Here is a 15,540-nt window from a genome sequence, read left to right on the forward strand (position 1 = left end):
ATGAAAGTGTTAAAGGGCGATTGACAAGCAGATCTGACCAATGAGAAGACCTGAAAGACGTTCTTGTGCCGTCCTCAGCCAATCGTGGCGGGAGGAGGCGGGGTCTTGTTCACTCCATCACGGCAGGAGTATGAAGTTTGGCTCGTCAGTGGACAACAGCTGCTGCTGCGAGAGAATGGTGCACCTTGGTGCCAGCGGGTGCGCAACATTCTCCAACTCTGCTTCGTCCCCCCGCAACTTTGACCGCTGTGGTTAGTCCGAGTGAGTCGACGCTCCAAATGGCTGGGATTATTCCTCCGCCGCACCTGCACAGGACCGCTTGGATTCTACTCGCGCTGCTTGTGATGAGTGATGCGTTCACGCCGGTTTTTGACAGTTACGGTTTGTCATACGCTCTGAGGTCCGAGCTGTCTGAGGATACCATCCTGGTCGCCAACAATGGGATCCGCGTGCCTTTTGGAAGATCCGTGTTTATCGATCCCATCAATGATTTGGTCACCCAAGTTCAGCCCGGGGATCGGTGCAGTATAACAGTCCTGGATAACGACCCGCTTTCCCAACGACCCGGTTCGCTGTCGCCCAAAAAGTTTCCGTGTGAATTCGGCCCTAACGACGTCAAGTACTCCCACTTCGGCTCCAGGAGTCCTCCCAGGGACCGAGTGAAATTGCAACTCAGGTATGACACGCAGACGGACACGATCATCATACCGTTCATGGTGGAGGTGGAAGTTGTTTTCACACAGCTGGAGGTGCTGACCAAAAACATGCCGCTCACTGTAGAGCGACTGCTGGGCACCAGCCACCCTATTGATAGGCGGATTTTGGAATTCACCTATGATAGAAGCACGCAGGAATGCAAGATCGCCTCCTTGTCCAGCAGCAGCTCGCTGCCCAGGTATGGCAAACTGGCGGATGAAAGCAGACTGGGAACAATGGTGGACTGTGACTCCTTCATTAAAATGAACATTCGCTATCAGCACACTTTTGCTTTGAAGTCGCCCAACAGAGATTACATCCCCATGTTCTTGGAGTTGCACGATAAAGAGGGCAACTTGCTCAAACAGGAACATTTCCAAATTTTAGTGAGGATTAGAGAGGGAGAGGAAAACACTGCCCCGAAGCCCAGCTTTGTGGCTATGATGATGATGGAGGTGGACCAGTTTGTGATGACAGCCATCACCACTGACATGTTGGCCGCCGAGGATGTGGAGTCGAATCCTGACCAGTTAGTTTTTAACATCACGTCCCCCATGTCCTATGAGGAGGGGTACATTGTTAGCACGGATGATAGGAACTTGCCAATAACCTCGTTCCACCAAGGAGACCTCAAAGACTTGAAAATTGCCTACAAACCCCCTGCTGTGGATTCAGACACCGAGCGGATTTTCCAGATTGAGTTTGAGGTGGTGGACACCGAGGGGGCCGTGTCAGACCCCTTCGCTTTCATGGTAGTTGTTAAGCCGATGAACACTTTAGCGCCTGTGGTGACCAAAAATACAGGGCAGTTATTATATGAAGGTCAATCCAGGCCTCTGTCTAGTTCCCAAAATTTGGAAATCAGTGACGAGGACAATCTGGAGAAAGTGAGAATCACTGTCATTAACGGCCTGCGGCACGGAGACTTAACTGCTCTTGGCTCCAGAAGGAAATTTTTCACCCCAGCAGACCTAAACACAGGAGGTGTCATTTATCAACACGATGGCAGCGACACATACAGCGATAATATAATTTTCAGAATGACAGATGGCGCGCATGAAGTGGAATTTCTCTTTCCGATCACCGTCGTGCCAATGGATGATGAGCCGCCCATAATCAACGCCAACACTGGTTTAGTTTTATTCAAAAACCAGATGATGCCAATCTCCTCGCTCATCCTCAGCGCAGCTGATATTGACTCAGAGGATTCCACCATAAAATTCACCATGCAGCCTCCCTTTTCTGCGATCGGGAAGGTGCTGCTGCGACAGTCGGACGCCCCCGAGGACCCATCGACCTGGAAGTTTAACACAGAGGATGAAGTGTATGAGAAAGTGGTGACGGAGTGGCTGCAGCAGGATATTATTGACGGCAAACTGTTTTACAAACACGTTGGGCCCCACAGCACCGGCACCGTCATTGATCAGTTTGTGTTTAGAGTTCAGGATGATAATGACCCGCCGAACCAATCAGGCGAGAGCTCATTTATCATCAAGATTCTGCCCATCGACGACCTCCCGCCTGAGCTGCACCCAGAAACCACTTTGCAGATGACTGTACACGAGTATCAGCTTACCTACTTTCGCAAGAAATTCCTCCGCTACACTGACCTGGATTCGGAAGATAGGGAATTAAAGTACACTGTAGTCCAGGCCCCGACCGACACGGATGAGAATAACCCTGTCATACTGGGAGCTCTAGTTTTGACCGAGAATCCAAACACTGAGGTTCATATTTTCACCCAGGCGCAGATAAATCACCACAAAATAGCTTACAAACCACCTGATTTGGAGTTAGGGATCACGAGCCGTGTTCTGCAGTTTAAATACAAAGTGGAAGATGTTTCAGGAAACAGAGCCGACGGCGTCTTCACCGTATTCCTGAAGCCTGTGAACAATAAGCCCCCTCAAATAACCAACTCTGGGTTCACTGTCTTTGAGCGAGGCACGCATGTCATCACATCAGCAGAGCTACACACCACAGACACAGACACTGACAGCAAACAAATATCCTTCACCGTTTCTCAGCCTCCTTTGCATGGCAGAATTCAGTTCTCATTCTCCGACATGTCAAGAGGAGACAGCTTTCGACTTGAGGATATCGAAAGTAATAGAATCTCTTACATCCACAATGGAGATGAGTCGACAGTAGATTCAATACACATTGATGTCAGCGATGGGGTCCACGTTGTCCCAATTGCTATTAGAATTAGCGTGAAGCCTGTTGATGACGAGATTCCAACCATCGCTCTGCCGGCCGGTACGATCGGATCATATATAGATGTTCTGGAAAATGGGGCGACCGAAATAACAAGCAATGTTATTCAGGGTAGAGACGAAGACACGGATGACCTTAGATTGACGTTCATCGTCGAAGACGCGCCTTCGCTGGGAGAGATTCTGGTTAAAGGTGTTCCGTCGGATTTGTTCACCCAAGCGGACGTCATCAACGGCCACGTGGTGTACACGCACACAAGCGGAGAAATCGGCATTTCCACAAAGGAGGACTTTTTTAATCTCACACTGACTGACATGTCAGATGAGTGGACCGTCGGTGGTAATAAGATCACTGGAGTCAGAGTTCACGTCACCATTCTTCCTCTAGACAGCCAGGCTCCCGAGGTCTTCGTGGGGCCGCAATTCACCGTCGCGGAGGGCGAGAAAAACGCCATCCAGATTGGTCACATAAGCGCCAACGATGTCGACACCCCGTATGAGGACTTGCTTTGCACCATTATCGTTCAGCCGACGTCAGGTTATGTGGAAAATATCTCCCCTGCGCCAGGATCAGAGAAATCCAGATCTGGAACTGCTATTAGTGCTTTCACCATCAAGGACATCAGACTAAATCATATTTATTATGTTCAAAGCATTCACAAAGGCGTGGAGCCGGTGGAGGACAGGTTTACATTCAGATGCTCTGACGGCATCAATTTCTCTGAAAGGCACTTTTTTCCCATCTCCATAATCCCCTCTAATGATGAGAAGCCCGAGATTTACATGAGAGAGTTTGTGGTTATGGAGGGCATGAACATAGTCATTGACACTCCTATTTTGAACGGCGCTGATGCAGATCTCCCCTCAGATCATCTGACTTTTATTATCACTAAGCCTCCGAGGCATGGATTTATCCTCAATCAGCTCACAACGGGCACCATCCAGGTCTCAAACTTCACCTTGGATCAGATCCGGGAGGCTTCCAGCATCGTATATGAGCACGATGACTCAGAGACCACGGAGGACAGCTTTGATATCGTCCTCACAGATGGAAAGTTCAGCGTGGAGAAAACAGTCATGGTGATGATCATCCCCGTGGACGACGAAACCCCGAGGATGATAATCAATGACGGCCTTGACATTGAGGTGGGGGAGGTGAAAGTGATAAACAGCAACATTTTAAAAGCCACCGATCTGGACTCGGAAGATAGCGGGCTAACTTATATCATTCGCTATGGGCCAAGTCAAGGGTATTTGCAAAAAACGACGCCGACCGGGTCGCTGCAAAACATTACCGTCGGTATGAACTTCACCCAGCAGGACATAGACCAGGGTTTCATCATGTACATGCATAACGGACAGGAGGGAGTCCGGGACCTTGTCAAGTTTGATGTGACCGATGGAATCAACCCTTTGATCGACAGATACTTTTACGTCACAGTGGATGGGATTGACATGGTTTTCCCGGATGTCATCAGCAAAGGGGTATCTCTCAAAGAGGGCGGCCGTGTGACTCTGACTACAGATCTGCTCAGCACTAGCGATCTGAACAGCCCAGATGAACACTTGGTGTTTACTATCACACGGGCACCTATGAGGGGACACCTGGAGTGCACAGACACCCCTGGGATGCCCATTTCCTCCTTCTCACAGCTCCAGCTGGCAGGCAGCAAGATCTACTATATACACACTGCGGACGACGAAGCAAAGATGGATAGCTTTGAATTTGAAGTGACTGATGGGTACAACCCAGTCTTCCGCACTTTCCGCATCTCTATCGCCGGAGTAGACAATAAAAAGCCCGTGGTGAGGGTGCACGGCCTGGTGGTGACGGAGGGAGAAAACAAGCTCATCACTCCTTTTGAGCTAACAGTTGAAGACAGAGACACTGTTGACCGCCTCCTGAAGTTCACGGTCACTCAAATTCCTGTTCATGGTCGCCTGCTCTTCAACAACACCCGCCCTGTCACCTCCTTCACAAAGCAGGACCTGAATGAGAACTTGATCAGCTACAGGCATGATGGCACCGAGAGCGCGGAGGACAGTTTCTCCTTCACTGTCACAGACGGAACACACACTGACTTTTACGTCTTCCCAAATACAGTGTTTGAAACCCGTAGGCCCCAAGTGATGAAGATTACCGTGCTCCCGCTGGATAATGGAGTGCCACAGATAGTTGTTAACAAGGGTGCCCCAACGTTGAGGGTGCTAGATACGGGTCACCTTGGCTTTGTAATCACCAGCAAGACTCTCAAGGCGGAGGACAGAGACAGCATCCAGGGGTCCGTAATCTTCCGGATCACCGCGGCTCCAGTGCACGGCTACCTGATCAACTTGGCCAGAGGAAATGCAACAATCAGCACCTTCACACAAGGTAAGAGTGCGGCAGGATTTCTATCAGCCTTGCAATATTGTTTAACTCGTTGAAATTAATGTGCCGCAGAGATTCGTACATCTCAGCAGTATTGGAGCCACACTCGTTTTACATTCACACTGCTTGCTAAATTTACTCTCCTCTGGTTCTTGAGGAATGCTCACTTCAACCATAAATGTTTTTATTTTCACACACACAAGGCTGATCATTTACTGAAATGAAATATGGCAGCGCCTCAGGCTTGCTAGAACTCAGACTCATACATTTCTCTTTGAGGGATAAATGATCTGCTCATTATCAGAGTGATATTTTCATACAGAAGCCGCAAGGTTTCTGTAGATAATTGGCAGGTTTGAATGTGTCAGACGGAGAGCCCTGACCGCTGCTGAATCCTACCTATCACAGCTGCGGCATCAATATACAGTCAGCATCATAGCATATACTGAGATGCGATTCTCCTGAGGCCCATTCAGTATTTCAAGAGGCTTCACTAGAGTAAACAGACAGTAAATAAAGACACAATCTCTTGGGCATTTGAAAAATTGTGGCACTTTAATGCATCGATTTCTCTAAAGGGAAGTGTTTTGACATTAAACATTGACAACAGTGAGGACATTAAACTTCACAATCTCTCTGATCGCAGCCTCTGAAAAAGTGTCTTGTTTGGCAACGTGCTATCAGGATGACAAACAAGGCCCTTGCGAAAGAGCCCTGAGAATCAAGCAATTTTTTATGTTCAGTGTCATTCCTGAGTCAAACAGATTTAAAGCTCCTGTTGCCCAGAACGGTCCCCTCATATCCTCCTGCACAATGCAGCACACAGTGCTGTCATTGCGTCGATTTAACAACCGCTCAAAATTCCTGATCAACAAATGCAACTTTGCAAGGTCAAATTCAAAGTCTTTGAATATATATGATCTGAGTATGCTATAAACACCAGGCCATATTGACACAAACACATCTCTGTTTCAGCGGATATTGATGACATGAGCGTCTGCTACGTCCTGAAAAGTGGTGCCAATGCTACCAGTGACATCTTCCACTTCTCCATTGAGGACAGTGGTAAGTTGCCTTACGATGGTTGACCCCTATATAGCGCAAGGTCTGGAATGGTTTCTGCAGCATGTGTGGTTCGCACTTTCATCATCATCTTGTAACGCAAAGGACTTCAGTCATCATGAGGTTTCTTGGGGGGGATTTTTCCACGAATAACACAGCGAAAACCGTCATGTTCATGTCCACCTCCATGATGTGTTATGCATTATCCGTTGTTCCCATGTTTCCACTTTGTTTTAATTCATTCGATCATATGATATTTCATCTTTGCTGTGGCAGCTCTCATTTGACCACCTAGCTTCACTGCCATGCTACATGTGGTGAAAACCCTAATCAGCAAGTGTCTAATAAAATATGTGATAAATTGCTGGAAATTTTGATGGTTGAGGGAATCACACCCAATTTTCTCTTTGTTTGAGCTTTTAAAATGACTTTACTGATTCACTTGGCAGCATGCTGGGGGTACATAGAGTTATCCCCATGAGGAATCATTCTTTATTGGCTCTATATCAGAAGGTGTGTCCTTGAGCAAGGCATTTAAGCTGCTTACAACCTGGCAAAGATGATAGAATCCACACAGACTCACTTGTTTGTGGTTGCTTGGAAGAGAATCAGTCCTCCTTTGTTGGATGAAGTTATCAATTTTGGCTTGTGTTTAAGTTTCTTTGTCTTACCTGAAGGACTGAAAGGAAGTCAAGTGTACAGGAGAATGGTAACTTTCTCAGAGACATGGTTGGCACTCTAGTTACAAATGTGTAGTGAATTCTATATATATTCGATATAATTTCTATGGTTTGGACCAAATTTGGTGAGTCAGGTTTTCTGGTTAGCCCTCAATTTACTGGTTTTTGGAGCCAGTATGTTTTCCACCGCCGTGTGTTCTTCAGGTGTGTTGTAGGAATTGATCTACTTTCACTTAATAACCTCGTTAAATATTTTCTGCAAATAATAGGTCATTATAGTCAAGTGTTTTCACAAAATACATGCAATTTTCTCCAGACTGCATGATAGCACTTTTGCTATGCTTTCAGTGCCGATGTTTTTGTTCTGTCTGTATTAATTTGGGCTGAAATTATGTGTCTGAGAAGGCGTTCGCAAGCAACTGGTGACAGCGGACACAGTAGCATCGGGGGTTTCTTGACAGTGATGGAGAGGTTTTTGCAAAGGAACTGAGTGAGAATAAATATATTGTGAGATTATGTCGTCATTATTTATATTGTATTAGGAAACAGAGGAACATGTTTGGTTGTTGTGCCTTGGGACTTGGTTAAATTGTGCTGTAGCTTGAATAGCTGTTCTTGCTTCATGTTGCTACAAGGTTGCTAATGCCAACCCACTGTTGAAACACATTGTTTTAAAGAGGTGCTATTTGTTTTCGGGTCAAATCTATTGAGTAGCTTCAAATATTAATTTGAAGCTACTGTTGAATTATTTTTAGAACTCTCTATTCTTCGTTTTTTCATTATCCCAACCCATAACCATGTGTTGTTTCCCGATCCCTCCCTCAGCTATGTTCTTATTCATGTTGTGGACATAACATAAAGTGCTGTTTTACTGATCCCTAAAGGTGTTTATATGGGTTTTGTTACATGTTCCCTCAATGTCAGCAGAAAAGTTTTAGCATACAGTAAGTCGTTTTTTTTCCTTAAATGTGATGGGTCATGTCCACCAAACTGTCCACTGCGACTGAAGATGGCATGGCCATCTGAGAAGCACACTTAATCCACTGAGCCTTTGTAGTGGAGAGAGCCAAAAACACTTATTCTGTGGAGATTTCTTTCCATCAAGCCTGTTCCGTCCGTCGTGTTTTTGTCCTGGGTGGCGTGTTGCAGATCATGTAACTTGTTAAAAGGAAACTTATTCTTTAGACCTATGTTTAAAACTAGGTTTGTCCTAACATCTGCATGAACATCACATTGCAGTATTCCATAAGGCACGGGGTAGGTTCACATGCACCCTTTGCCTGTATTTATATGGCCCTAATGAGCAAAACTACAAAATATTTGTTTTTCATCATTCATTTCTTGTGAAATTCTAAACAGAACATCATTACTTATTTTTTAGGTCTTTATTCCCCTTTTAAATTGGATTTGTCCAAGGGGTGATGCATATTTTAACAGTATCTTTTTGACCCTCCAAACAAAACGAGAACAAGAACAAGAGAAACAAGAAAATAAAACTGCCTTTGTGTGATATTGTTTCCACCAATTTATTAATATATTGAGAATATGTAAATAATATGTATAACAATCGAAGAATATATGGAAACAAATGACATATTTTAAGCATATAATGTGATTAGTCATTACACTTTCCTATGGTAGTACTGAAGTAGCGAAATTGAAGTTACATTTAATGTTCTTTTCCTCCTGTTGTCTTTTGGCGTAATGCCAATTACACTAGTCTCACTTCTGACCAAATTTTAGTCTGCATCATTTGCTCAAGATAAGAATGAATTCATCCTCTCAAAGCGTGTACTATGAGCTCAGATTGAGTCCCCCTACCCTGCAGTCTGACAGGATAGCTGTACTTAGCTTTTGCATTTTTCTTAATAAAGAGAGTTAGAGCACTAATGTGAATGAGTATGTCCATGTACTCTGCTGACAGAGCGGTACGTTGGATCTGCACAGACAGACTAGCGCTAGTGCTACAAAGCGTGAAGACGCAGGAATCATAATAGGCGCCGGTTGAATGCGTTTGTGTTAGGACCTACACTTCCATGTGCAATGTCACATGCAGAACCAAATAGGAGCCGGTCCATGACAGGACACCGTTTCCCCCCTCCCTTGTTTCAGACAATAATGACTGATTGAGCAAGCCAGCAATTAGTGCAACGATTAGCACGGACTTCTTTCCAGGGTGGCAGTGTAATCAGAAGCAGCCCTCATGAATAATGTGAGCAATCACGCCGCTGTTGTTGATTAGCAAAATCACCGTCTCTGACAGTGGTGTCTTTTTGCCACCAGTCTGCGGTGATGAAGGAGCACAAAAGGCCTCTATAAATAGGGGCCCCCCGTTCCCACAAGCACTTCAGCGGGCCCCTGAACACACAATCTCATCGCTTGGTTTGTAATCCGTTGTCATAGTTGAGTAAAAGACGAGCAGCCTGGTGGCAACAGGTGGATTAGGCATGACTGCTTTCACCTGAGCTGAAGAGCCCTTCGTTCAGCTGTTGCCTCCACTGAGGATCCATCCCTTTTGTCTCCTGTTTATAAAAGGGGCAATCCAATTTGCATTTCCGCATGTACACAGTATTTTTTATTGCTCCGAGAAGTGACGTGGTTTCAAAAGAGCATGTTTAGTTTTGATGGCCGTTTTTCTCGTACATTCATCATTATACGGTGATGCCTGAAATGAGAATTGCCGTTCAAAGCAGTGTTTAAAGTGCTTTGGAAGTTGACGAAGAGTCATTTTTGGGCTGGCACATTGAACACAAGCTGCACTGCAGCTTGTTGGGGAGCCGGTGAATATTTTTTTAATAAGATTTAAGCGGCGCTGGTGGCTGCTTTAATTCCCCCGACGGAGCCTCCAGCTCTTTGAACAGTTGTGCTGGGGAGGAGCTGAGAGGTTCAAACTGGCACACAGCTGCACTCTGTCATGTTCGGCGCTGGAAAACAGTCTCCTTCTCACTTCAGGTTCACTGGGAAAGTCACCAACAGGAGTTGTGCACGATAAAAGGTTTCTCTCTCAATACCGCCAGTGTCCATTGTGATGTGTGGTCTTTGTGCCAACAGCTGGAGTGAACCAGAGATGTGAATATGTTTTGCATTTGTTTGTTCCAGCATAGATGGAGTTGAGTAGATTATCACCTCCCATGTGAGTCTGTATGCACTTTCCACTGTAATTCCAGTCCTCAAACTTTGTATAATGAATACAACACTTGCCTTTTTTATTGCACGTCTCAACAGGTAGTCAAACCCTTGTGTCCTTCAGCAAACAGAAAAGGTAGACAAATGGAAAAGCTTTTCTTCTCAACTTGATGGAAATGTCTTTGCCTCTATACAGTTGCAACTTGACTTCTCATGGAGTTTAATGTGAAGTGGTTGCACTAGTGAGGTGAATATCCATCTATCCACCTTCTTCTTTTGTCAGAGAGTTTGACTCACGAGGCCAGCAGTGAGGCTTCCGGAGGTGAATACTTATGTTCAGTATATATTAACGTGACCTAACCCAGACTTCAGGCAGTGCAACTGTGAGCAAGCAGAACGGACTATTATATAGATCTTGAAATTTGGTGTGGAAATGTTTTTCAAATCTGGATAAGTTGCTCCATTCATAAAATCCAACACCATTCTCTGCTCCACTTTGTTCTTTTAATTCCACTCTGTATCTTACTGGAAACCAATCAGGTTATATGCCGGCTCTGACAAGTAAACTGAAAACATTTCACCTAAACATTACGAGCTCAAAATATGAGATGAAAACAGCTATCTGATTGTCAGGGGGTAATAATAATAATAATAATAATAATAATAATAATAATAATGATAATAATAATAATAATAATAATAATAATATATGTAAATGAATGAATAATTAAATAAATAAAAACTGTGGAAACATTTAGTCAAAATTACTCTACTGTTAGAAAGTTAAGTAATACAATATGTAGAGGAAAAACATTGCATACCATGAAATATGATTGGGAAAAAGTATTACAAATAGAACACAGCAGAAATAAATAATGGTGACAAACATGAAATAAAAGAAAATTAAATAAGAAACTCTTAAAAATGGAAATATTGACAATATGTTACAATATATGATTGTTGAAGACCAACTCTTTTGATTCATTATATTCAAGAATTCACATCACTTTCAAAACGTCACCGACTTTGTTGAATTGCTATAACCAGAATCGTTTTTCTTGTGTGATGTATACATTTTTCAAAAGGACACGTCGAAAGGTAGATGCTCAAGGTTTTCATCTCCCCGTTCCTGTGTATGTATGTGTATGGATGCAACATTGTGAATAAATCGACCTAGTTGTAGATGTGGCCCTGGACCACTTCATTTGTCACGGCTACTATAGTGCCTGCTCACATGAATCCAGATCTTCCAGCAGCAGGCCAACATTCTGAAGAATTGCCACCATCCTTAACTAGAGATCCAGATGGACAAACCAACTAATCCTGCATTTCAAGTCCAACCTTCACACGACCTCCTGTTTCTTGAACTCTTGCATAATTCTTCATTAGCATTATTAATGACCTTGAATCACAAATAAATTAGCATTTTTAGCAGGATAGAACCGCAGCTGTGGGGATTACGCTTATGTGATCTAAACTTGAAGGGAATTTTGGTTAATTAACTGGGCTGCATAAAAACACCAGACAGGCTTTTTCTCCACAAATAAAAACAGGGCTATTAGGCACCATCCCAAAATACTTATTATTTTTAATTAGTCCATCTCAAAGGAAAATAATTAATGACAAAATCTCAGCTCCTCTTAATCCTGATGAGGTGGAACGCTAAAAGCACTCTAATATATTTAGTGGTGGTTACCGACTTCCTGATGACGGCTAATTTGGGGAGTTTATGGGCTTTTTTTCCTCCCCAATTTATTCATCAACAAATAAAGCAGTCGGCTGAGTCCTGCCGCTGAAGTTAGGGTTTTCTCCTCTGAGGTGACGGGAGTTATTTTGTTGGAGCTGCTGGTGTGTCACATAATTCTTCAAGGTTGTCAAAGCAGCGAATGCATCACAGAGGACTGGAATTACTCACAGTCGTTTGCTGGTGTCTGGAGTTGGAGCCAAATTTCACTTGGCGACAGAGAAATTGCAGTCATGTATGGATCAAATGTCTTTTTGAAGACGGAGGAATGTTGGGATCTATGTTCGTGAAAGGCTGTTTCTGTCGAGCTTCAGCCACGAATGTCATTTTGAGGCTCAGTTTACTCCAGGCCTAACTAGCAGTCTTTGTTTCACGCCTGGTTGTTTTCCTGTGTTCCCCCTCCCCACACTTTGATATCCACCTGGGGGACCAATTAAGGATTTTCTAATTGAGAAATGTGTGTTTGTTTTTCACATTCGAGCCTCATGGTTTCAGGTATTTTCGTAAATAGGCTTGCATTGAAACCTGGATCTGAAGGTGCCTGTTTAACAGCCACTCGGTGCAGTCTGCAAATTAAAGCAATGCATCAACTAGATACAATCGGTGGATGTCGAGGCCATATCTGTGCCATCGACAGCCGGTGTGTTTTCAACCAGGTCTGAAATTGCCAGCAGAAAATAGTTTTATTTTGAGACATCAGTTTTGAAAAGGAACCCCATCATTCTTTTTTTTTGGACTCCTGCATGAGGAGAGAAAAGCTTTTATAGTCATGGAAGATCTATCTGCTGACCTTCACATCTCAACAATGCTGAGCTACAGAAACTGTTTTAAATATTCTTGTTCTCCCGAAATATTCGCAGCCCCGTCACGAACCTATTGCCCCTCTTTCTTTGTATTTTCATGACTTAATCACGCCCTCAGCAATCCTAGCATCAGAGGAATATCTGGAGTGGGTTTGGGGCAGAGTCGAGAGCCAATACTGATTTTCTCTGAGAAGACTTTGATAAGAGAATGCTTCCCTTTCCAAATTTTCCTCCTCAATGAACTATAAAATTTGAAAGATAACTCAGGAAATAGAAGTGTTTCCCAGCTGTGGTCTTGAGGTTTCAGAAGTGACCCACAGAACAAGATTACAGGTTCAGTGACTGAGTTTTCTCCCCTGGGTGTCTGGAGTCACACAGAGGTCATTTCGGAGGCACTCAGAGTGGAACCAAAGAAATATATAGGATGTGTCCCGAAGGCCACCCTCATGGGCTGTTTTGGCGATACTGGGAGGAGGCCTTGGGACACATCCATGAGTCAGTATGCTTCCTTGGAGCACCGTAGGGCACCACCAAAGGAGAGGAATCTGGCTTCTTTCATAGAGCATATCCTTGCAACCTAAAATCAGTTAAAACATGTCTTCCTATTTCAGATGGAATTATTTAAGTATTAAAGAAGAGGAAAAGTTGTTTCATAAAAGGCAAATAGCATAACATAACTTGATAAATCTGGATGAACAATGGGAGAAAGTAAGGAAAACCTGCTTGTCAGGCCAAATACAAGGCAGTATTGTGAAGAAAAGTCTCTCAGGTTTTGACCAGCAGGCTTTTTTTTTAAGGTTTAAAGAGTGTCCTGTGTTTGTGAAGGGTGCTGGGCTGCTGCTGTCACTCTCAGTTAGAGTTAATTGCCCTGTTTCTGGGGAGTCCAGCACTCCTCTTGTCTGCTGAGGATTTGGAAGCTTTCAGGTGAGCTTACCTGAGCACACACGCACAAGACATGGCATTCCCAGCCAGTTGTTTGTGGAGCAGATTCCCTGTCTGCCTGCAGCGCGTCCATCATCATCAGGGATGTTCCGACTGACAGACAGGCTGTTGTGTCCCTTGTTTTCCATTCCACTTCCACCTCTTTCCTGGGCGAAAGACAAGCCAACAGATGTCATTGGTAGAAATGTGTGAAGGTCAAAAGTCCTTTTTTTTTTCCTTGGGACTGTTTCACTTGAATGGTGCGGGTTGTTTAGTACGCAAAGGCAGCTGGAAATCAATAATTCAGATCTGTACTCAAACTGTCAAACAGAACATATTTCTTCACTCAGTAGCCCTGAAACCTTGAAGAGTGCTTCTCCTCGCTTTCCTTGTGTTGTTATCTCGCTCTCTCTCAAGTTAAGGACACTGTTGAACCTAGGATCCAATGAAGGTTCAGCTAGTTTTCCACGTAAATCCTGGATCCTCAGGATCATATCTCTAACGGGGATAATCAGCTTTGAGGCAGGGCAGGAACGTACATGTGAGTTCAGGAGAGATTCATGGAATTCATTTATCGCTGGGGCTTTAGGAGGAACAGTGAGCAGGTGCTGCAATATTAGGGTGATCAAATTATCCCATGATAAACTGAGGGTAGCTTATGGGGAACAGTGAAGATTATGGGGAAGTTAATTAAGGCGATTGAAGACAATTCATACATGCAGAAACTAAAAGTATTACTTTCAAAAAACATGATTTTCTTATCTCGTTATTGCATCTTATTAAAATTATGATAAAAGTGTCCATGTAAAATTTCTGGATTTTAGAAGCATACTTTTTTATTCCTCTGAAATGAACAACCTCATTGTTTCTCCTGACCCATCTTCTCCCCACAACTTTATTTGGAACATGAGCTGTGACCCTCATCTCTGATCTTGTTCTTTCCTGTCACAAATAAAAGTCAAATATAGTGTGACAAAATCAGTGTTTTATGTGAGTAACAAGATATGTTCCATCTGGATGACAATCTTTTAGACATTCGAACATCTGGGAAAAAAAAAAACAATTGAAGGAGTTTATTACAGTGTAACAACAGAAAAGTATTCTGAGTGTATCCTAGTTGCTTGGGGTGAGAGGCGGGACACCATCACAGTTTACTTGGAGACAGATTGCCACTCATAACTATGGAAATTTAGAGTCGGCATATAACACCTTTTTGCTTTGTGGGAGCAAACCAGAGTGCCCAGGAAACTTCAGTTGGATTCAAACCCACAACCCTGTTGCTGCGAAGATTCGATGCCTAGCTCTCCATGATGACTACGCTTTCGTCCTCCACTGAATGTCACTTCCGGACAATAGGATCCCTCCGTCCCAGGAGGCTGTGATGTGCGTCAGCCAGTCTTCCTGTGAATCACACGGCTGGTCCAGCGTGTCCCGCTTCTGTGATGCAGCCTCGGGGTGTCGATGACAGAGCGATCCTCGGGCCACAGCTCCTTCCAAGGAGAAGATTTAGCTCCATCACCGGAGAGTCCTCCGTCTCCTGCGACTGTAATTCCACACTGCTCTGCATTTGTGGCTCAGATTACACAGTAGTTATCGCCATTCAGCGTGAGAAGGTGATTTCTCTCGGTGATTTACTATGCTGCCGACCACAGACGCAAATCCTCTGGGCCCCCTGTGGTTTAGCAAACAAATGTGCTCATCAACATGATGCGTTTATTGTAATTCAGCACGTGAAACGATCTCTGGAGACGAAGATGAAAAACAGCGACCGTCCCTATTACAAGGCTGAAACAAGATGCTTGAAGGTTTATTGATGCTGTGTTCAACACGTTCTCATTTCTCCGTGCTCGGGCTTCCACTCCTCTGTCTGTTGGATAAATGTTATTGGATGGTTTTTCTGGTGCAGCTGGAACATTATCAT

The 15,540-nt window shown here is 44.1% G+C and overlaps 1 protein-coding gene across 2 annotated transcripts in view; it reads left to right on the plus strand.

Annotated features, from left to right (window-relative positions):
* Positions 1-127: 127 nt before the first annotated feature.
* Positions 128-15,540, plus strand: part of frem2b (FRAS1 related extracellular matrix 2b) — an 89,737-nt gene continuing 74,324 nt past the window's right edge. For both annotated transcript variants that reach the window (XM_053872277.1, XM_053872278.1), the window contains exons 1-2: positions 128-5,286; positions 6,259-6,348. In XM_053872277.1, coding sequence (XP_053728252.1) covers positions 279-5,286; positions 6,259-6,348 — 5,098 coding nt within the window. In that variant the 5' untranslated portion in view covers positions 128-278. The remainder of the gene's footprint in view (positions 5,287-6,258; positions 6,349-15,540) is intronic.

This window comes from Synchiropus splendidus, chromosome 8 (assembly GCF_027744825.2).
Source record: "Synchiropus splendidus isolate RoL2022-P1 chromosome 8, RoL_Sspl_1.0, whole genome shotgun sequence".
Classification (NCBI taxonomy): Eukaryota; Metazoa; Chordata; class Actinopteri; order Syngnathiformes; family Callionymidae; genus Synchiropus; species Synchiropus splendidus.